The sequence below is a fragment of the Mytilus trossulus genome, chromosome 8 (assembly GCF_036588685.1).
Source record: "Mytilus trossulus isolate FHL-02 chromosome 8, PNRI_Mtr1.1.1.hap1, whole genome shotgun sequence".
Lineage (NCBI taxonomy): Eukaryota > Metazoa > Mollusca > Bivalvia > Mytilida > Mytilidae > Mytilus > Mytilus trossulus.
Genome location: NC_086380.1, coordinates 65,977,339 through 66,003,293, shown reverse-complemented (window position 1 = coordinate 66,003,293; position 25,955 = coordinate 65,977,339). Strand labels below are relative to the sequence as shown.

At 31.8% G+C, this 25,955-nt stretch overlaps 1 protein-coding gene across 1 annotated transcript in view; it reads right to left on the bottom strand.

Annotated features, from left to right (window-relative positions):
• LOC134681278 (hemicentin-1-like) overlaps positions 1-25,955 on the bottom strand; it is a 111,639-nt gene that overhangs the window by 12,723 nt on the left and 72,961 nt on the right. Inside the window, exon 3 of the mRNA XM_063540830.1 lies at positions 276-389. Coding sequence (XP_063396900.1) covers positions 276-279 — 4 coding nt within the window. The 5' untranslated portion in view covers positions 280-389. The remainder of the gene's footprint in view (positions 1-275; positions 390-25,955) is intronic.

The following is a 25,955-nucleotide window of genomic DNA, read 5'->3' as shown; positions in this document are numbered from 1 at the left end:
CTTAAGATTTACGCTGCAGAAATTTGTATCTGCGTCTTACTGCAATCCAGTCGACCGCGTTTTAACAACAACATCGAGTCAGGATATACGATTTACTTTTAATATAATTATTGTTATGATAATTTCTACACTTGTTTTGCAAAATTGCTACGGCCCAGAAACATTCGAAAAGTTGAACGATGTACACATCGAGCAAACCCTTTATTGAAACTAGTACACCAAAGTGCAGAAAAGACACAAAATAACTGGTCCTTTGTCTAATTACATGTACTTACTCATTTCGCAGTGAACTCCTGTGTCGCCATTTAGACAGAGACATCTGTATCCGTTCAACAAGTTTATACAAGTCCCTCTATTCTGACATGGGTCACTTGTACATTCATCAACGTCTACGTTAAAATTGCAAAAAGATCAACATTTACCTTATTTCAATAACTGAAAGCAGGTCTTAATTCATTTAGTATGTTGTATTTTGTCCAAAACTACTAACCATGTTATAAATGAATGAACACGTTATGAAATGTGCCACTGTTGCAATTAACATTTTGGCTTTTGGCTTGTCTAATAAGAGAATCAAAATATTAATTGAAAAATGTACAAGTTTCAGTTGCAGAAAAGGGAAAAAATTGTTTTCATTATTTGCTTCGTTTTGATGATTTGTGGTATTCAATAATGTGCACAGCGAAAAATACAAAGAGCAAATGAACAGGGCTTTAATTTTTGTTCTTCTCAAAGTCCCAACGAGGCGAGGCCTTCGTCTCAGAGCAAACAAACTATACAACTCGTATTCTGATATCAATAAGTCAGCAGCATCAACTTTCCTCATAATTTTATAGTTTTACATACATTTGCATGATTTCGCAACACTGTCCAAAAGGTGACCTCGATAAGTGTGTCCCTGCTTTGATTGAATATTTGATAACTAAATAAAGATGTTTTTTTCTCATTGTGAAGCTCTAATTCCTTGTCTAGATTTGCCTGTCTTATAATCTTTTCAATCTTTGTGATAGGTTTTCAATTTTCAAATAGTTTAGTATTGTGCACGATTCAAAACACATTCAGACATGCAATATGCATCTGATAGAGAAATCTAATAAAACCGTATACTCACCACCGTTGCAAATTTCTCCGACAAAACCAGGTGCACATGAACATGTGTAACTATTGAACTTATTATGACAAGTACCGCCATATTGACAAGGATTGTTTGCACACTCATTGACATCTATAAAAGTTATATTGATTAATAAAAATTTGTCTATAATAAAGTGCAGAAATTAATTAGCATAGGCTCTACTTTCTATAACTAAACACTGCCTGCTCAAAAATCATGGTGTTCACATTGTGCCAACGAAAATTAACCCGAGGATGTAAAAGATGTTTAAACATGTAGCTTTCTCGTAATGATGTAATGATACTTTTACATCGATTTGCTGACTGATTGTCTATCTCACTGACTTATATTCTACTTCACCTTTTTGTCGAAGTTTATTTGTTTCTTGTTTTACCAAGAAGAAGTAGATGATTAAAAATTAATGTTTGACTTGACATTATCGAAATTCTGTTTGGACGTTTTTCTTTCCCATGACACAAAAGTTATCCTTGCTATATATAGTCAGTATGTTTTTGCTTCATTATGTAATCGTTTGTCCAGTATATTTTAATATTGATTACATACCGCTTTCACATTGTATACCAGTTAATCCTGGTCCGCAGGAACACTTGTAACCTTCGACTACATCAATACAAGTACTATTATGTTGACAAGGGTTACTTGCACAGTCATCCATATCTACAAATACATATTGAAACAAAATGTGATTGGTTTGTTGCTACATTTTTATATTAAATGACGTATTATGTAATTATGTTTCTTCCCAAATACTGGCGGTAACATGGTGTGAAAATTGATTTGTAAAAGAGTTTCCATTTGTTTTGCTTGTCGATAAAAGAGCATAAGTAACATACGAAATTAAACAAGCATTAAATAACAGGTCTTGTACTTGCAATGGCAAAATCTACATGCTACAATATATAAAACGTGATCACGATAAAGGCTGATTTCTTTTCATAAAGACATATTCAATATAGACACAATATATTCACAATGTAAAAGCACATAATGACTGGAGATAGTAATGCATTAGCAAACTGAAATGTCATCTTGTTTCGAATTTTCAAAAATGGCGACATGAGCAGTTCCATTTGATATTTAGAGATATGTAACATGTGTAACAACAAATGTTTGATCAAATGGATGCTTAATGTAGTGAATTATAGTTATATTGACAATTCATGGTTGTGTAATAACTAAGTATTGAAGTCAGCAACTGTTTAAACGCGATTTGATTTCACTAGACGGCAAATACATATATATATATATATATATATAATATGAGTTTGTTCTATAAAGTTTAACTGTTGCTTCCGATGAATAAAAAGAGGGGTTCCCATTCCGTCACCTCTGTTTTGAACATATAAATTTACTCACTACTGCTACATAATGCTCCTGTGTATCCCGCTGCACATGCGCATTTGAATCCATGCACCTGTTTTAAGCAGGTAGAAGCCTGATGGCAAGGAGAACTTTCATAACTCCCTATTTAATTAGATATTGTCATTATTAATGCAACTAATATAATTAAAGCATATTACTTTCATAAACAATGTTTGCAAACATCATCGTTTTAAACATCCTATAGAACTGGAGTATCAACGTTGATCTAAAAGTACTACCAGAAATAGTCTAAGGTCACCTATGACTTGATGAGATGCAACTTATCTAAAATAGAGACATTAACAATTCAATGATCAACTGTTTGATAGTACTTTTTTTTAGCATAAGTAGTAATATTTAACTTGTGTCTGTTATCATTTATATATAGCTTGTGTAGTTGAAAAACACACGACTAAACAAAAAACACTATGAACACTAATAATGACTAACTCAACGATAAATTTTGTTTTGTATACATCTTTTAACAGCAACCAAATGACGGAAGAAAATAAATCAACATAAGGTCGTCAACAATTTAAAAATGGACATCACATATGTCAAACTCTTAATTACTGCGAGTCAAGAAGTCTTTGAACAGATCTAATAGCAAAAGTTAACTATCAGTTAAATTCACAAATTTTCTTAACAAAAATTGTTATTGAAAGCCATTAACATTGGACCGAAGAATAAATTCTAATCAACTTAGTTTTGAAATGCATCCACTTGTAAAATGCAAATGATTTGCAAGTTGCATCATTGCATTTATCTAGACGAGGTGAAATGGGCTAGAGATAGATGGCAACAATCATATTGAAAAGTAAAATCACCAAAAAAACTGAACTCAGAAGAGATTTAAAACGAAAGGTCCCTAATCAAATGTCAATTCCAAAAAATCAAACACATCAAACGATTGGACAAACACGTGTCATATTCCTGACGGAAAATGGTGAATCAAACACAGTTTTAAAGCTAGCTAAACCTTTTAGTTGTATGACAGTCGCATTTATTCCATTATATTGATAACAATGTGTGAAAAACACAAACGAACATAATAGGTAAAAATGTCAAATATTAGAGTTCAGAAGTCAATGTTGTGCCATTATCTTAATCACAATAAGAACAAACAGATATATAAATAAACATTTACCATGACAAAATAATACAATGACGGGATATAACTAATTTGGCAATTTTATAAATAGGTTTATTTTAATGGTATCATTTATCCTATATAACAGTTCGTTTAGGTCAAAGGTTGTGATTCCACATTTCATAGAGTATTGATTATAATTCATTGAAGATGAACCACCTAATACCACACATCAGAACATCACAATTTTCAAATCCACTGTTCAGAGTTCCTGTGTAACACAAAGGTTCTCCAAATCTATTAGGATTTCTACAGTATGTATGAATTTCATGATATGTACAAGCAGCGAATTCACTGTTAGCCAATTCAAACATGGATGATTTAAACGTGAAGTGTATACTGTTCCAACATAATACTACCCGTTGTCATTTGTATTGTAGCAATTAAGTTGATGAACATTTGCATTTAGGCTATTTTTTACCTGATTAAATCAAATATGTATAATACTTTTTGAGTTAAATGAGGTATAAATTTTGTATATTTGCTCAAAATTCGGATTTTTGGCGTATTTCCCCTTTCATAAGAAATACACAACTTTTTTTGTTTTAAAAGATAAACACAAATTGTTTTTTTGTTAAATAATTTGTAATCCCTGTATTTTATAAGTATTCTAGCAATTGATGCATTTTTTGTTCAGAAATAACTCATATTTATCAAATGGTCATGACTTGATTTAATATATTTATCAAAATTTTAAAAAATGCACTATTTACAGGTTTATACAATTTGGTCTATATAATCTCCCTGAAAAATGAAACAAAATGTCGTCTTAAAAAATGGGGGTCCATGCACTCGTTCAAACTAAATCAGTTGGAATAATAAAAATCACTCTAAAAATGCATCTTTTGTATGATATGTCATAGGTTGACGTCGCGAAAATAACATTTTACGTTAGCAACGTCATTACCTCCCCTGTAACTGTATGGTATGCACTTAAGCCGAAATACCTATTCAACACTGTAATAAGATAATTGAATATTGTTTGTATTGGTATAAATATTGATTTTGTTATCAGCAAATTAAAAGCTAACTAAATATTATAAGTATATAATATACATATACATTTTCATGGATCTACAATCTGTCGATACCTATAACTTGGCATTGCACAAGGTCATGTTTTTTTTCTGGCTGTTTATGACGTCTTTTCTCAAAAACATTGGATGTTGGATCTGTACGGATTGATAGTTTAGTCTTAGATGCATGTTTTATTGATTAGTTGTTAGTGGCTTTGAACTAGCTGCGAGTACTCTCAAATCTGTTCATTGTATAACTGTGCATTTGTATTCAGATATCGCAGATCAAATTTATTCGTTCATTGTGTAATCATTTACGTTTTTTTGATTGACTTAAGTCTGCCAATTGGTATATTATCGTGTGTATTTCTATGTTGTTATGTTATGCTATTGTTTCAGAAAAAGGTAGAAGGTTTGGATCCATTAAAACGTTTAATCCCGCTGCAAATGTTTGCACCTGTCCTAAGTCAGGAATCTGATGTACAGCAGTTGTCGTTTGTTTATGTAATATATACGTGTTTCTCGTTACTCGTCGTTTTATATAGATTAGACCGTTGGTTTTCTCGTTTGAATGGTTTTACACTAGTAATTTTGGGGCTCTTTATAGCTTGTTGTTCGGTGTGAGCCAGGCTCCGTGTTGAAGGCCGTACTTTGACGTATAATGGTTTACTTTTTAAAAACTGTTATTTGGATGGAGAGTTGTCTCATTGGCACTCACACCACATCTTCCTATATCTATTGTGTCTTTTTGTGTCGGGATGTATAAATACCAGGCTACGTCCACTTGTATGTTTGTCCATCCGATAAGTTGAACTGATTTTTATAGTTCGTTCTTATGTAGTAACGGTATACCACTGTCCCATTTTAGATGGAGGGTTTGGATCCAGCTAACATGTTAAACCCCGCCAAATTATTTATGTATGTGCCTGTCCCAAGTCAGGAGCCTGTAAATTCAGTGGTTGTCTATGCGGTATGGGCTTTGCTCATTGTTGAAGACCGAACGGTGACCTAAAGTTGTTAATGTCTGTGTCATTTTGGTCTTTTGTGGATAGTTGTCTCATTGGCAATCATACCACATCTGTTTTTTTTTGTATATACAAGCAAAACACATACAGTTGTTCTACACAAGTAGAGAAAAAAAATGTGGAGTAATCAAAGAAAATGCTACAAAAAGAGGGACGAAAGATACCAAAGGGACAGTCAAACTCTTAAATCTAAAACAAACTGACAACGCCATGGCTAAAAATGAAAAAGACAAACAGAAAACAATAGTACACATGACACAACATAGAAAACTAAAGAATAAACAACACGAACCCCACCAAAAACTAGGGATGATCTCAGGTGCTCCAAAAGGGTAAGCAGATCCTGCTCCACATGCGGCACCCGTCGTGTTGCTTATGTGATTACAGATCCGGTAAATAGTCTAAATCGCAGAGGTCGGTATCGAAATATCTAGTTTGTTCACTACTTTGCCATGGTATAGCTGTGCTATTTTTAAAAGTCGGTAACAAGTATGAATACATATATTGTATAAGTACCATACTAAATATGTTAGTTAAATAAGTCCTTTGTTTTAAATTAACTCTGCTTTTATTTTTTTTAATATATAACTAGTCAAACCTTTTTTTCCAAATAAAAATAAAGAAATTAAATGAAAAGAAAAGAAAACTAAAACAAAATTGTGTGTCACCAGTGATGAATGAAAAGGAACACTGTCATTATTATGTCAACAATATGCATTAATATGAAGGAATATTAATGATATAGTTCTACTCCCCACCAAATATCCTTCAAGTTTGTATCATAAGTGTGTTAATGACAAACAATAATAAAGAACGTTATAAATAGATTACTGCAATATTAGTTATATTTAAACACGGTATTTGAAAACTATTAATAATAGAATAATAATGAAATTACTAGACTGGAGTGAAAGGTTGTAAAGTAGAAATTTAGAAAGTTAATTGATTGTTTTAAATCTTTGTGTTATTCTGATATAAGATTGAACGGACTCAAAAATGTCTTTGTTTTGCTGAAAAGAATGGTCACCGTCACCAGCTAATAGAAGCTCATTGGATAAAGCATAACTTTCTAATTTTGAAAACCGTATTTCTCTTGCTTCGTTGTGAAGAGCGCACTCCAAAAACAATTAGTGTATACTATCCTCAACAGGGTGGCCACAGCTGCATGCGGGACTTGGTTTAATATCAACACGATGTAAATCTGAATTTAAAGAACTGCACATATTTGTCAAACGTTTATGAATGATATTAAGTTTTCTATCCCCACAACTAAAATAGGAAGGTGGCTGTTTCAATTTGAACTTCATCTTTCGTTTAAAAATATTTATGTTTTTGGACGTACGTATGTAGGGGGAAGGCTATTTCATTCAATAGTAGTAGATGCTCAGCCAAAAAAAAGCACACACAATTCTTCATCTAAAAGCTATCGTAAAAACTTCAAAATGGAGCTGTAAAGAAAATATATCACCTCACCACAAGTATAAGAAGCTCCCTTCAACCGGATTCAGTGGAATTCTTTGCAAAAATAATTTGCTTAGACCTTTTAGTCATGTTTGCATTTATATAATGACGAGGGTATTCAGTTAAAAATACAATATACCAATACACAATGCTGTGAAATTAATTGATATATCAATGTATCAGAACATCATTTGTATTACCTTTTAGTATGGTTTCGTAATATCATATATCGATACCTTACTTTATCACCTTGGATATTCCCTTTCTTGTAAAATATCTGGAAGTCTTGCTTTTATGCTCTGTTCAATGTTTTCAGGTAAAATCTAGCTGTCCTCAACTGATGTTTACAGATGTTCCTACTTCGTAAACAATAGAAAAAGTTACACTATCAATGTCAATAATATGTCAATGAAAAGATTCGATCAAGTAGATAGATATAAGAAGATGTGGTATAAGTGTCAATGAGACAACTCTCCAACCGAGTCATCATTACTATAGGTCAAATTACGGGTGTCAACACGTAGCCTTTGCTCACATCAAACAGCAAGCTACAATATTAGTAACATGCTGTGAGTAGAGACCTAATACGATATATATATGGTCATTACATTCCATATAGGGTATAAGAGCGCAGCTCGAATCCCCATATGAAATTTACTGACCCCATATAAATCGTATAAAATCACTAGCACACCGTGTAACAGATTTATCTTACAGAATATTTTCATGTGGTATTTAGATAAGCGGGCTATCAGAGTGATCATGTCTTCAATACTTAGTTTTAACATGTTTAAGAAAATACTTCCATTTGTCTATACAAAAAAAAATGCCAACAATAACAACGTGTTAGCTTTTAATTTGTTTTATGAATGCATATCAATCGTTCATTGTCAGTTTCTTCGTCTGTTTATACATTTTATATTTCATTTTTGTTTTGAAAGGGAACTAACTTCTTACTAAGCCCATATGATTGCTAACCCTATATGGTATCTAACCATATATATATATAATATATATTTAAGGACACTATATAAAATATATATAGTCACCAGGTGTAGTCCATTAACCAAACATATCCCCATAAATCTGTAGGAGGAAAGATAAAGAGTGTAAATATAACATTCTTCTAAATACTATATCTTTTGCAGCGTGGTCAAATTAATATTGGTCTAATTTAAACCAATAAACCTATCTGTCTCTTCGCAAAAACTTTAAAATTGATGAATATCTTATTGTAAATATATCAACATGTAAAATTGTATATTACTAGAACATGTGTATTCGGTAGAGTTAATTTAATGTTCACCTATTTTGCTGAAAATAATCAGAAAAAAAGTATGTTTTATGTGAAATTCGATTATAGATCTAGACAAATATCTATAAATAGATGGTTTGGATTCATTAACTTATGAAATAAAATTCAACTGATAAATATCAAGCTCATTTAACGATCATTGATTTTAATTTTGGTTCGGCCTTGTGATGGAGATGTATGATACCATCCCTTATATCTTTGATGAGTTTATATAACGTTTAAAATTACTTTTCGAAATGTTTTAAATAAATATCCATAATAATCATACAATTTTTACGAAAATTTACACCTTTTTTGGTAAAATGGTTGCAATCTTTATCTTCTTGTTACGGATATTCCTTAAAAAGAAAGTTTCGTTGTAATACATAATTCGTCTAATCGTTTCTAATTCAACCCATCACCGATGATTAAAATAAAAATACATCTTCTATTCATGAAGAATTCACAAAGAAATTAAAACACTCTGTCACGGTAATATCATATATCATATATCATATATCTTATCTACATGTTATCCATCCGGAACAGTTTTAAGAATAATGTAACTTTAGTTTAAGTTTAACCTTGAAGTAGTATAGACGGATGATCACGTACAAGTAGGCCACCATTTTGGAAATAAGTAAATGTGATGATGATTGCCATATATACAGCTACATTGTAAGTGGATATACTACATAAAAAGGTATATATATATATATATATATTAAAACTGACGTGGAAAGTTAACATATGGCCAGCGAAAGCTTCATTTTATGGTCCATTTTGTTACATCTTGTGATTAAATTTATTAGGCAATCGCCAATGGCAGTCAGCAGGGTTACAAAAAATCACTTGTTTGACCTGATAGTCAAATGCGTTTTGTTTAAATATACTTTTTCACTTTTTTGTTCATTTGGAAAATGTTGTTTGTGCTGTTTTTAGACCCTTCTGCAACGAAGTTTGTTTTACACGCACACGTATAAAAAATGCGGTTTTTATCCAACGCAATCATAGGTTTGTTTAAACGTAGTTTTCAATTAAGACGCGTATATAAATATGAAAATATTTTTCTCTAATTCTTGGTCAATTTATACCTTTCTGCACCCGTTTAATAAACAAATGTAATCAACGTATGGTTCGTTTGATCTCAGTACTTCATTGGTGAAAATCCGATTATGACGTCGAATTTTCTTGCTTTACTCTGAATTTCCTATTGGTACGGCATGAACAAATGCGACCATGCCGGATGACGTCACATAGAAAAAACAACCTTTTTGTAGATCATTCGAAAAGAAGGAATAAGTTTACCTGCATGATGTTAGAAAATCATTAGAGAAACAGATTCCACCACCAAATCTCTTGTAATACGATATTGATCCACTCTCGACAGTTAAATTTTAAGTATTTGAAACACTGGGGCTCGAGTTGATAAATATCGTATTACACTCGATGCAGTGGTAGAATCTATATATAACATGTATAACAAGTCAAAAAGGGAACAACATCGCTAAAAAATAACTATAAAATGAACAAATATTCGATATTTCGGATATCGTGCTATTACCGAAAAAGGATATCTGTTATCCGAAATATATGATATTTGTTCATTTTATAGTCATTGTTTTGCGATGTTGTACCCTTTTTAACTTGTTATATATTATTTTTTGTAGTGTACTATATCCATCGCCCTGTAAGATTAATCGTTGATTATTTATTCATTCATTTTATATAAATATATATACATATATACAACTCGTCTAAACATCAACCCAACCATGTTAGACCTGTAAATTTGCTTTCGCAAATTTTTTATTCTTCCCTCGCCGGGATTCGAACCCATGCTACTGCGATTTCGTGACACCAAATCGCCGGCACTGTAGCCGTGTCTCTAGACCACACGACCACCTGGGCTTCATATTATGAAGCTTTCGCTGGCCATGTGTTACCGTTCCACGTCAGTTTTAATCTAGCGGCGTACTACAGTACATGATATATGATGCATGGAGATATTATTTTTTACAGATCAGCTAAATTATCTATAGTAAAGGATCCTACAAATTAATGTAAGATCCAATCACAGAAAATTATTATATTTATAAGTACGTCTGAGCCAGTGACAACTCTACAACAGATTTATCCATCGGATCACCAGCAGTGATGGTGATACATGGCTGTGTACATTATGTATATACAACTCGTCTAAACATCAACCCAACAATGTTAGACCTGTAAATTTGCTTTCGCAATTTTTTGTTCTTCGCTCGCCGGGTTTCGAACCCATTCTACTGTGATATCGTGACACCAAATCGCCTGCACTGCAGCCGTCCCGGCAGACCACATGACCACTTGGTATCTACTAAAATAAAGCTTTCAGTGGCCGTGTGTTACCTTTCCTCGTCAGTTTTAACCTAGCGGCGTACTACAGTTCATGATATACAGGCATGGAGATGGAATTGTTACAGATCATCTCAATTATCTATAGTAAAGGATCTTACAAATAATTGTAAGATACAGTCACAGAAAATAATTATATTTATAAGTACATCTGAGACAGTGACAACTCTACAACAGATTTATCCATCGGATCGCCATCAATGATGGTGATAAATGGCTGTATACATGATGTATATACAACTCGTCTAAACATCAACCCAACAATGATAGATCTGTAAATTATACATATAAAGACAATAACTGTTTAGTGTCTTTAAATATCAGCTGTATTTGTACGATGCTAGGAAACAAGGTTTATGCGAGCTTTTAGTGAGCTATTACACCTGTTTCGAGTCGAGTACAAATACAGCTGATATTTAAAGACACTAAACAGTTATTGTTATTATTCTGCAATTAATTCTGTATATAAGTGATGTTCTTTAACCCTGCTGACTGCCATTGGCGATTGCCAAATGAAATTTATCATAAGATGTAACAGAATGGATCTTAATACAAGTTTAATACAAAACTATTTTTTTTTAACTTGAGGCCACGATGGTATGCCACAAACATACGGTGTCAATATTTTTTTAGTACACCAGATCCGGATTTCGACAATAAATGTCTCTTCAGTGATTTTAGGGATCGATACGGTATTTGGAAAGCCATGTAAAAAGTACCCTCATTTTTAGAAAAAGTATCCTCATTTTAAAATAAACTCTTGAATTTTAAGATTCCATATAGGATGAACGGATCATATAAACCGGAGGGAAAATATGATAAGAGCCCAAACGAAAAAATTTAAACGAGTCTAAATTGAAAACTACGTTCAAACCAGTCCTGTGATTGGAAAAAATATATACCACTCGTCTAAACATCAACCTAACAATGTTAGATCTGTAAGAAAAGCAATTTTTTTTTAATTAATATATATATATATATATTTTTCTGTATTTTATTGTATATTTTTATCTGTTATTGCGAACCCAATTGAACCTTTCCATAGATTCACCTGATGGTTACCTGTTCATTTAAAACTTTGGCAGTTGTATTGTTCCATCTAACAAATACAACAGGTATTGTTCTCTGTATAGTTTATCACCAGGACCTTTAAATTTCTTCCAAGAAAAATCTATCACTCATTGATTAATCTACCTGAGTAAAAAAATTATCTGCTAAATTGATAGAAATAACATGTTAACTATGTATATAAAAAAAAACGTAAATGAGTTTGAATGTATTATATTTACAATCTATTGAAAGAAAACACTGATTCAGACATTAATAAAAGTTGATTTCTGAAAAAAAAAAATCAACATAATTCCTATTTCAAAAAAAAATTGATAAAAAAAACATAAGAATGTTTTTGTTTATATATTAAGGCCTTATTAAAAGTATTCTATATCTAAAAAAAAACCTGAAAGATGCAAATTTGCATATGAACAATACTTTTTTTTTTAAAAACAAACTTTTTATGATTAAATTATTATTTATTTTAAACAGATAGAAAAAAAATTATAAATGTTTAATACTAGAAAACACGAAATCACAGGCATTTTTTTTATGTGAAACATGTAATTTCTATCAATTTAGCAGACACACATTTTACTCTGGTAGATTAATCAATGAGTGATAGACTTCTCTTAGAACAAATTTTAAGGTCCTGGTGAATAAACTAAATAGAGAACAATACCTGTTGTATTTGTTAGATGGGACAATAGAACTGCCAAAAATTTTAAATGGACAGGTAACTATCAGATGAATCTATGGAAAGGTTCATTTGGGTTCACTATAACTTAGTTAAAAAAGTTGAACATAAAATGTCATTCATCCAAAACCATAATTGTAATGTTTAACGAGCATATATCTAACAGTAAAGTTTCTAATGAAATTGGAACTTTCAACGTTATTCCAGATGAAATAAACTGTTAATAAATATATGTCAGTTAAAATAAAGTTACAAGGAGAACAGTACAGACAATCAAACTTGAATAACTCTTATTTTTCACAATTTGAGGCTCTTCAAAAGACTTATGTTGGTCAATGAACCATGACCCTGATATTAAAAAATGTAAAAAAAATTAAAGGTTCTATATTCATAACTTATGAATTATTTATTAACGAAAAAATATAAGAGATCTGTATAACTAATGTACTACAGGCTCCTGACTTTAAACAGTCACAAAAAGAATGCGGCGGGATTAAACATGTGAGCTCCCAACTCTCTCCTCACCCTTGGACACTGTACAGTTGCAATTGGCACAAATCAAAATGTCGGTACAAGGCACACAAACCATATTCATAATGTATCGACACAAGAGTAATTGTCATAAGTGTGCATTTATTGTAATAATGTTAAGTGATGTTTTTATCTTAAAGGTACAGCAAAACTTTCTAAATTGTAGCCAATTTTGTTTCTTCTGTGAAAGATTTTGGTAAAGGGTGACTGAGAAATATACTAGTAGATACGGTCACTTTGGTCTTTTTCCGACCGGCAGAAAAATCTGACCGAAGCTGGTCACCAGTTTAGCTGGTGGGATGTAAATGTACACAGTCAAGTCTATACAGAATAGGAATATATGGTCCAATTTCTCGTGTAGAGAGCACGATGCTAACTACACTGTACGAACCCTTGCAAAAACTTTATGAGGGTACATAAAGGCCTGTTGCAAGACAACATTTGTTTCCTTATTCAATATAACTCTTTCTATTCAGTGGCAGTCCAAACTTCCATCATGTTATAATGAAGTGCCTCCTTTCACACACACATACCTACATATATTTATATATCTGAATTACCCACATTAACATTTAAAGTAATAATTATTGTACAAACAAACTTCTGCACATACAGTCATACTTGTTCAGTGTCACATGATACATTTTACAAACAAATTTCTTTCCATAACTTTCACACATACTCATACCATAGGCATAGCACTTACAGTTAATTACTTGGATATTCTATTTATAGTAAAGGAAAAAAAACACATACAATCACACATAATCTAGATTTTTTTTTACTATACATGTAGGTTAGGTAGTTGGTTGATGCTTTGCTCAACCGAATATTTACCGATGACGCGAAGGGTAACTTTGGTATCTAAATATGGTCCCTTTGGTCTTCTTTCGACATAAGTCAACATTTGAATGAAATGTATATGGGTGGTTATAGACTATGCTTATAATAACCAAAATGACAAATCAGTTATATTTTGGCACCACAGTAGAAAGACTGTATTGTTCGAGGAAATTAAGCATACTCTTTAAACCTTTAAAATTAAATAAAAACATAATCAAAGAAAGCAAACCAATTAATATCAAGATGTATCTCTTCATCTTTATATCTCCACCCTAAAGAAACTATATTACTTATTAGCGATCGCTATAAGTTACATATTCATTGTATATACACATATGCTTTAGCCTTAATGTAATTCTATTGTAATCCATGACCCCGTGGACCCGCCTATGAGATTCAGGCCAAAAGCCTATAATCCAATGATTGTTTCGATTGCTGTCTATATCAAAAAGAAGATGTGGTATTATGTCAAATCTTAACAAGCGACCAAATTTAAACGACACAAAATTGAACAACTATAGGTCACCATACGGCCTTCAGCAATTATCATTGCTGTCGTCGTGCGTTTATTTTATGTTTGTGTATAAAAATGTCAAAAATTTGAAAAACCTTTAGTAAGTAATGCGTATTATGGCAAAGAATATATTTGAGCAAAATATCAGAAGAATAGATGTTGGATTTTCTTTAAAAGTATTGATTCTTCAGTGTCTGAACTCGGTGGTACACGGGGTGTTCGATTCGCCTGCATATGACCTAGACGTTTATGTCTTGTGTGTGCTTGATTGTTGTTTTATACCGGAAGTATTTACAACATTAATCAAAGTAGGAGGTTTATTTGCTGTAAAATCACGTAAAAGCCACAATTCTCTTAGGAAAGTGGTACGGAGAATTTTAAAAGTCATTCATCAAAGAAAAACTGACAAAGCTATGGCAAAAATCGAAAGTGAAGAATAAAAAATGATTTCAAAAACGTTTTACATAAATACCTGAATGGATGATTGCATATACTCCGTAAGTGTGAGCATATCCGTCTCCTTTGTGGCACCGGTAAAAAAAATTATGTTAAGGACAGTAATTCAGTGTTAAGTCTAATCAGATAATGCCACTATTGCTCAACGGAGGTTTGGGGTTATGACATTAGAAATATACCTGGGGTCAGCTGTAACACATGTGTTCTGTAACGATCAACAAACTCGACATGTGCGGACGGGATGACTTCAACTTTATTACTAAAACAACCAGTCTCAATTCTCAATTTTATTTAGGATTAATATACCCCTTCACTATCATCAATGCTTCCGAATCAATATATTGAACACGTACTGACATCCAAGTCCAACTTTTTCAAAAAAGAAACGTTGTAGAAAAAGATAGAATATAGGGTATCGATCTATTATAACACACAGTCAGCGCATGCACAGCAAAAAGAAAAGGAACAGCGCTTTAATTGCTGATCTTCATCTCAAAGTCACAGCGAAGTCTTTTTTAGGGAACCAACAAAAATCTCGCCTTACTGCATATTTTAGATGGCCAGAGCAGAATTGAATTTTCTGCAAAATAATTCAGATAGACTTTGTCAGAGGTAAAATTACTTTATCCGGCCCGGTCAAAAAGATGAATTGAAAGTAGGACATATCTAAAAAGGAATTTAAGGTAAAGGACTAATGATCCTTGTAGAACACATTTCGACTGATCATTTTTGTCGAGCCTGCGACTATTGTCGCATACAGCTCGACATAGGGATAGTGATCCAGCGGCGGCGTTAGCTAACTTCTTCAAAGTTTCATATTTTAGAAGGTGGAAGATCTGGCCTTGCGGTCATAAAATTTTCGAGCACGATTTTTGTACTCAGAATCAAGAATTAACCAATCAAAATACTGGATTTCATGTTTCGAGCATGATTTTTGTGCTCCGAGCACTGAGCAAAGTTTTATGACTTCAATCCCTGGATGCTTCATAATTGGTATATGGATGCCTCATGTTACGAAGTTTCCGTCAGTCACATGTCTTATGTCCTTGACCTCATTTTAGTGGTTCAGTGACTACTTGAAAAAAAGTTAACATTTTTGTAATGTTTAATTCTCTCTTATTATAAGTAATTAGATAACTATACTTGGTATTTAAGGACCTTGCAAGGTCCTCATGCCAGTCAAACAGTTTTCACTTAACCTCAATCTCATTTCAAGGATCAGTGAACAAGGTTTATTTTATGTGGTCAAGTCCATATCTCAGATACTTTAAACAATAGGTCTAGTATATTGGGTGTATGGAAGGACTGTAAGTTGTACATGTCCAACTGGCAGGTGTCATCTGACCGTGACCTCATTTTCATGGTTCAGTGGTTATAGTTAAGTTTTTGTGTTTTGGTCTGTTTTCTTATACTGTATGCAATATGTCTACTACATTTGGTATATGGAATGATTTTAAGGTGTACATGTCTAGCTGACAGGTGTCATCTGACCTTGACCTCATTTTCATGGTTCAGTGGTCAAAGTTAAGTTTTTGAGTTTGGGTCTTTTTTCTAATACTGTAATACTGTATGCAATAGGTTAACTATATTTGGTGTATGGAAATATTTGATGATCTATATTTCAGTCTCGCACGTTTGATTTTACCTTGACCTTCGTTTCAAGGTTCATTGCTCAGTGTTAAGTTTTTGTGTTTTGGTCTGTTTTTTTCTCAAAGTATAAGCAATAGGCTAGCTTTATTTGTTATATGGCAGAATAGTTAGCTGTCCTGGCATGCTTCATCTGACCTTGACCTCAATGTCATGGTTCATTGGTCAATGTTTAGTTTTCTTAATTAATGTTAAGTTAATGTGACAGTTGTAATAAAGTTTTCTATTTAGGACTATCAAGTTGAACATAATATCAATAACTAGTAAAGAAGGCGAAACATTCCAGCGTGTTCACTCTTGTTAGTTATACACAAAAGAATGAGTTGAGTTGAGTTGTTCTTCCTCACAACTATGTAAAAGCGTTGGTTTGTTTCTCTGTGAGGAGTACACTCCTGAAAAACGTTCATTCAGTCGTCGGCGTGTCACTCTGTTGTTAAAGTTTTTGAAATTGAAAACTGAAGCTTTTTTATGACCATAAATATAGTATCCAGAAATAAATCTTGCAAAAAAAATCCTGTTTATCCGTATTTTACTTTATATAAATGGACTTAGTATTTCTGCCATTTAACATTGCATTCTCTGTAGTTATTTTTGTTTTTGAATTTTGATAACTTTTTTAGACTATTCTGGATTAGTATCAAACTTGGACAGCAGCGTGTTTATGGTCAAAAGCTAGTATATAGAAGGATATTTTATGTTATAAAACATATATTTCTTGTTTTTTCCATATGTTAACTAATTATTTACGTACTTTTCCTCCAGTAGGTTAACAATTACATGAATAATGTAACATCCAACATAAAATGATCCGAAAATATGTAAAATGTTTCATGCACCTTGCCTTAAAAAATTAAAAATATAATCTTTATAAAATATATCTGGTCCCTGTAACATATATCAAAAATAGGCATACAAAAGCAAATGTAATTTGTTTTAACCATGAACAGACAAAATACTTTTTCCCGGTTTGTTTGTAACATGCCATCATTTTTTTGTCAGAGTTACATGTATTATAAAAATGTAACAGTATTTAATCATTTCATAAAATATTGTAAAACTTGTTTAACACTATCAGTATAACGTTATGATGATCCTACAGATATTACATACACAATACAGAGTTGACACCCATTAATTCCATAACTTAATTATTATCCTTATAAAAGTAAAATAAGAGATGACATATTGTTAAATAACATTGTGTTATTTTGCACCTACATGTACATGTACGTTGTTAATATGAGACTATTTCTTGTAAAATAAACTTATTACAGTCTTACTTACATCATGTATATGATGCTGATTTATATCATTCTTATCTAAAAAAATGAATAATGACAAATAACTTGCAGGTATTTTTTTTAAGTTGAAATAATTTTTTGTATTGAATTATCATTGAATATAATGTGTCAGGATACAATTTAGATCCTTTTTTATCATCTGTATAATATTTACGAAATTCCATGAGTGGTTACTTAATATATATTCAAGTGTTATTTATTTCTAAATTGTCCATGAATAATTAACTGAAAATTAACATTATGAAATCAACCATTATTAAGGTTAAGCCTAAACCAGACACCATCTGCCAATTTTAGTGAGTATTATAAGCTGATTGGTGCCCCTGGTGTACTAAGTTATAAGTCTGGTATCTTAAGGGAGTTTTTTGTATTTCGTGTTTTCAAATCCAGGCTTTGGAAAAATTGGGATGTTAGATTTGAAAAGCATAATATGACCCCCTCCCCCTCAAAGCTTCTGACATGTTAGCATTATTTTTATCTCTTCTCTGAATTTGTTCTAGAGTACACACATATCAGTGCATGATCGTCCTATGCTAGGTATAGATAAATACAACAAATATATAAAAAAGAAGATGTGGTATGATTGCTCATGAGACAACTATCCACAAAAGGCCAAAATGACACAAACATTAACAATTATAGGTCACCGTACGGCCTTCAACAACCAAGATTCTTTTCTGATGGAAGTTAACTCAATTTTGATACATTTTAAACGTGAAATGACAACAACTTTGAAATTTAACAGTCAATTTAAACGTAAATTTCGTGTATTGAATATTTGCTGCTGGAATTCCATTTTATTTATTGATATTTTCCATAACAATTAGTAACAAGTGTACATTTTGGAAGCCACAGGACGCATTACAAGTATATATGTTCCACAACAAGGGTCCCATGACCGAGATTTCATTTCATGGTGTCAGTCAGTGCTAACTTTAACCTATTATGATTATGTTTTCAGTAATCCTTGCATGTACTAAAAGGTGAACTATATTTTGTCTAAGGTCTATAGATTTAGTGTAAAATATGATCAAATATTGTCTAAACGAAAATTTTAAATTGACCAATCTATTAAATTATAAATGTGTGCTATTGCATTTAATTGTTTCATTATTGCGTTTTATTTTGCTCTGTGTATCAAAATAAAATCTTTAGGCTGTTATAAATACATCTTTTAACATAATCTTCATAATTTACAGTTTATCGTGGAATTACAAATACACAACAAAAATACAAAACAATATGTGAGAAAAATTTATAAAGCAAAGTAAGGAGTATGTTCTGAACATTATTTTAACTGGATTAGCAACAGAGCAGATGAGACAATAATGAGAAATAATTTCCATTGGAACTATCAGACAAGATGTATTTTACATGTAAGCCTGCAGAACTTCAATTTGATTCCAGACTTTATTCATTGATTCAGGGAATACTTAAATTTTAATACAACGAGAAAGATACTTCTCTGAGCAGGTAAACATTTGAACAATTGGACAACAGTTTTCGAAAAGATTGAGGACAATTCGTCGTTAATATCAGAAAGAAAACTAGGTAGCAAACGCATGCAAGAGTAGGAATCATTATATTCTAGACTTTGATTATACCAAAAGATATTTAACATCCGATATTTGCTGCCTTAACGAAGAAATCAGGAAGACAATCATAACAGCTTGTAGATCTATAAAATAGATCAACAAGATGTCAACTGCTAAAATACCACATGTTTCAGAAGAAGAAGAGAACTATTTAAGAATGCATTTATTGATGACTGGAATTTCTTCAAGAGCTGTACGAGTTTTATTTGACAAAGAGTTTTCTCCTATCTGCTTAGATGCTACAATTAAAAAGGAAACTGGGAAGCTGATTGACTTGAAAAATAAACATATTATCAACGGATCCCAATGGAAATTACTGTTTCCTCGTCTTGGTATGTATAACATGTATAAGATATTTTTGATTCAGGTGACTCAAGGTTCTAGTCTGCAACTTTTGTATTTATATTTCTGATAGGAGTTAATTCCTTTGAAATTTTTAAAACAACGAATTTACTATTAAAACTTCAAATGTTGCAGGTAGCATGACATAAATGTAATCTTTTTTTCTATCAATCAAAGCTCTTGTCTTCATAGACTGTCCTCAGATGTACTAAGGAAAAAATTGAAACAAAATGCACACATAAAAAAATATTACTTATTAGTACAATTACTTGATAGAATAAACATCAATGTACACATTATACCTATCACTTTAAACGTACAAGGACTTTCCCTTTTCATCATAGCAAATGCTTACTTTTGGTTCTAGGATTATATTGATATCATACTATGAACACTCAGTTTTCTTTGTTTGATTATAAATGGTACAAATATACATCAACATTTAACTGACTCTGATGTGGAAAAAAAGTGTGATAATCCTCGACTGTAAAACTACTTCCTTGACGGTAAAACCAGAATCAAATCGTCAACTTTATAGTCAAACTGAAATATAGATACCTCTAAGATTAAAAATAATATCTTGATAGAGAAAAACATTACACAAAAATCATTCCGGTTACTATTTTTAGTAGCAATAAACAAAAAAGCAACTATGTTAATTGGACATGCTTTGATACTATATATGCCCTTGAATTTTTACTAGATAACATTTTTGTTCGCTTTGGGGATTCCGTATATCGTCAGATTATCGGAATTCCAATGGGGACTAACTGTGCACCACTTATTGCAGACCTCTTTTTTTATTGTTCTGAGTTACAATTTATGACAAAAATAAGCAAAGACCCATCAAAACAACATCTGATAAACAAATTTAATAATACCTTTAGATATTTGGATGATATTTTGACTCTCAATAATGACGACTTCAGTATGTATATTAAAGAAATTTATCCTGCTGAACTTACGTTAAATAAAGCTAATACTAACAATGACCACTGCCCTTTCCTCGATCTTGATATCTATATCACTAACGGAAAGCTGAATACAAAAATTTATGATAAAAGGGATGATTTTTCATTTCCTATCGTTAATTATCCGTTTTTAGATGGCGACGTTCCCTTGTCACCATCTTACGGTGTTTATGTATCTCAACTTGTACGATTCGCTCGTGTAAGTAACAATGTTTTAGATTTTAACGAGAGAAATTTATGTATTAATGAAAAATTATTACACCAGGGTTTTCGATATCACAAACTAGTCAAAACATTTACTAAATTTTATCATCGGTATAAAGACATTATTCGTAAATATAGCTCAACATGCAGACTACTTATACGTTCAGGTATTTCACACCCATCTTTTTAGGGAAATATTCTTTATAAAGCTTAAAGGTGTCAGTATTCACCTCAGAAACTTACAAAACCTTTGAATAGACTTATTAAGAAGGGATATAATTACGATACTGTTGTCAAGTCATTAAAGATTGCATATTTTGGCGTTAATATTGAGTCACTGATACGGTCTTTGCGTCGGAACTAAACACATTTATTCTAAAAACAGTTGTCGGCATGACACGGGTTATGTTCTTCTCATATATGTTATAATGGTATGATACTAAACCCCTAACGGGAAGGATTGTGCCTGATGTTCATATGATGAAATCATAATCTTTCAGTCAGTTTAATTGAAGTCTGGAGCTGGTATGTCAGTTAACTGCTAGTAGTCTGTTGTTATTTATGTATTATTGTCATTTTGTTTATTTTCTTTGGTTACATCTTCTGACATCAGACTCGGACTTCTCTTGAACTGAATTTTAATGTGCGTATTGTTATGCGTTTACTTTTCTACATTAGTTAGAGGTATAGGGGGAGGGTTGAGATCTCCCAAACATGTTTGCGCCTGTCCCAAGTCAGGAGCCTCTGGCCTTTGTTAGTCTTGTATTATTTTAATTTTAGTTTCTTGTGTACAATTTGGAAATTAGTATGGCGTTCATTATTACTGAACTAGTATATATTTGTTTAGGGGCCAGCTGAAGGACGCCTCCGGGTGCAGGAATTTCTCGCTACATTGAAGACCTGTTGGTGACCTTCTGCTGTTGTTTTTTTATTTGGTCGGGTTGTTGTCTCTTTGACACATTCCCCATTTCCATTCTCAATTTTATTGAACTGACTAAAGTCGCTCGTTGATTATCGTTTACGAATCACTACTTCTTATCAATTCTCTACTAATTTGTTTTTTTTTAAATTAAGCAAAAATGTCAAAAATAGAGGAACAGCAGTAAACATTGTGTTATTAACTTAATCACTTCAAAAACAAACGAATATATTAACAAACATTAACCATTGCAAAATACCACAATGACGGGATGTTTAAGTACAGAGCCACCTTATATGTAAAACAGAAACGTAAACAGGCACACAAAGCACATCGACAAAAATAAAAAAAAACAAGAATACAAAAGTTATCATAGATTAATGACGGGATGTATAAGTACAGTATCATTGTAATCAAGAAACACCAAAAGGCATATAGACAAAGCATAATTTCAATATATGAAAGAAAAGAATACAAAATTACGGGATGTTTAAATCGAAAATTATAAAGGATTTAAAAAAGTACTGGGACCAAATTCCCCTGACAAGCATATGGTTAGGTTAACATTAACTCTGACGTAGAATCGCGCGTTTGACGTACATTAATTGATCTGCGTGTAAACGTCACACCGGTTGATATAAAATAATTTTGTCGTTCAAAGTAAGACATATTCGTTTGTCTTCAAAGGGATTAAGATTATAACAAAATGTTGACTAATGTATTTTAACATTTTTACCTATTATGTCTGTTTGTTTTGTTCACACTTAGTTGTAAAAAAGAATTCAATTGGATGCCAATGTCATGGAAATGGGTGGTTTAGCTGTCTTAAAAAGGTTTAATCCACTTTTTTCCACTTAGGATATGCCTGTACCAAGTCAGGAATATGACAGTTGCTATCCATTCGTTTGATGTTTCTGAACATTAATTTAGCTATTTGATTGGGTACTTTCCTTTTTGAATTTTCCTCGGAGTTCAGTTTTTTTGTGATTTTACTTTTTGAATATTGCATGTTCCTGAAGATACCTGTAATACAAACAACATATTTTTTTACCATGTTAGCATGTAAATAATGCGATTCACTCACTAATTTGTTCTAGTATGCTACATCCTAGCGTCCATGCTCCGTGTACAGAATATAACTGAACAGATCTCCAACTTGTTAATTTTTAAAACGGGAATGGCAATAATTTTCTTTCTCCGGGCAAAGAATGTCAGGAGTACAAATTTTTAATCTTGGTATTTCTAAAGAAGGTCATAGACACCGAGAGCGACTTTTTAAGGAACAGAGTGAGCTTGTTATCAATTTTTGAAATAAAACTGGCCCTTGAAGGCAACTTTTTTAGTCGATATTTCTACTTTTAAATTGACCGCAGCGATCCGGTGAGATCGAACATCTTCAATGTGAATGGGCATGTAGAGGATTTATTACTCTCTTGCATTTTCATTAAAGCGTATTTTGGTGATAATCATAAATGTTTATACTAAGATTCTTTTGATTTCAATTTTTGAGTCAAGGCAAAATGTTCACTTTTTTGTAATGTTAAACTATGCTTCTTATCACATTTGCTTTGAAAGTATCAATAGATAAATAGAACTTTTACTACACGTTTCTGTTTTTAAGATTAAATTTTTATTATTTAGTCTGAACATGCTGAATCAACTCTTTTTTTAATCAAAGATGTATTGATAACCTGAAAAGTATAATTCAAAGAAGAATTGAGAGAGTTCATTGAAACTGAAAAACAATAAAGCAGATATGGTTTGGCATAATGTTCGACCTCAATAAAAATGTGTGATCTCGAAAAAAAAGAAATAGAAATTACCTTAATCTAAGAATATTTTGGTGCTGCACCTACTCCAAGTAATTAAATCAGTGACAAGACATTATTGTAATAGCTAAAATCTCATACATCGACTACGAGACACAAATCAAGGTTACAAACTAAAATTGCAGGAATTGCATGAGGTTAAACAGTTGAGTGAACGGGTATGTCGACAGAATAAGCATCTCTTCTTACATTGTCTTATAATGAATTATTGCCATGCGAATCCACAATCAGTCAATATATCACATTCGGTAATAAGGAACACTCATTGAAATCACAGATATGTCAATTTAATTACCTTAAACTGCGGAAATGAGTGGCTAGTGAGTTGAAACGTGTCGTTTTGGTCAATTCTTAGTGGTGGACGTAAATCTTATATGAAATGTAGATTTCAGTCAATATCAAATACGAATTTGACGAACTGGAAAACAAACAAAGAAAGTCGGTATTTGTGAACAAGAAAAAATACGTTTTGAAAAAAATGAATTAAAAGGTGAAAAGACATTATTTTTTTCTCTGAACAGTACATTTTTGATCAGGTCTTTCCACGAGGGTATCATCAATTCGGTAATGCCATGAATATCAATTATATGGTCATTTTTGAAAATTTCCTGTCTTCCAGCATTTTTTTTTATAATTAAGGCCGTTAGTATTCTCGTTTGAATTCAATACAAACTGCTCAGAGTCTGAATTGACCAGTTTTTGTGCTCGACCAGTAAAATCGAGCACACATTTTACTCGACTAGTCTCGACATTGTCTCGACTGGACTTAACTGTACTTAAGAGTACTCGACTAGGTCTCGACTTTACTTAATTAGTCTGAAATGGTCTTGACCAAGGCTCGACCTGTCTTGACTAGTCTCGACTCAGTCTGAACCAGTCTCGACCTGTCTCGACTAGTCTCGACTCAGTCTGAACCAGTCTCGACCTGTCTCGACTAGTCTTGACCTTCAAATTTAGTTTTGACTGGTATAAAGAACCCCAGCTAACTAAATTAAATATTGATCTTACAAAATTCAAGCTTATTAGGTAGTTTGATTACTGGCTGTGAAATAAAAAAAAATTTTTTTACAATAGGTAAAAATAAAAATTATATAAATTCAGATAGGCATCTTTAAATTTTCTAATAATTTTTTCAAATCAACTTGGATTTTCATCAAACTATGCACCTATCTAAGATATATATCAATCTTACTGAATCCCATTTCATTTACTTTTTTGTTGTATAGCTATGAAATTTAAGAATTAAAGTCATCTCGGTAAAAAAGCTAGGATTTGCAATTTGGACAAAATAGAGATAGGCATCTTTAATTATTTTAATAACTTTTTCAAAACAACTTGGATTTTCATCAAACTATGCAGCTATCTTAGATATATATCAAGCTTACTAAATCCCATTTCATTTACTTTTTTGTGGTATTGCTGTAAAATTTAAGAATTAAAGTCATCTCGGTAAAAAAAGCTAGGATTTGCAATTCAGACAAAATAGAGATAGGCATCTTTAATTTTTTTAATAACTTTTTCAAAACAACTTGGATTTTCATCAAACTATGCAGCTATCTTAGATATATATCAAGCTTACTGAATCCCATTTCATTTACTTTTTTGTTGTATTGCTGTAAAATATAAGAATTAAAGTCATCTCGGTAAAAAAAGCTAGGATTTGCAATTTGGACAAAATAGAGATAGGCATCTTTAATTTTTTAAATATCTTTTTCAAATCAACTTGGATTGTCATCAAACTATGCAGCTATCTTAGATATATATCAAGCTTACTGAATCCTATTTCATTTACTTTTTTGTTGTACTGTTGTAAAATTTAAGATTAAAGTAATGTTGGTAAAAAAAGCTAGAATTTGCAATTCGGACAAAATAGAGATAGTACACTTTATTTTTTTCAATAACTTTTTCAAATCAACTTGGATTTTGATCAAATTAGGCAGCTATCTTAGATACATATCAAGCTTCTTGAATCCCAGGTTATTTAGATTTTAGTTGTATTGCTGTAAAATTTAAGAATCAACGTATTCTAGATAAAAAAGCTAGGATTTGCAGTTTTGACAAAATAGAGATAGTACACTTTAATTTTTTCATAACTTTTTGAAATCAACTTAGATTTTCATCAAACTCTATAACTATCTTTGCAATATTCTTGCTAAATATCTTACTAAACCATAAGTTGTTATTTAGTTTGGTGTATTTCTGTCAAATTTAAGAATTTA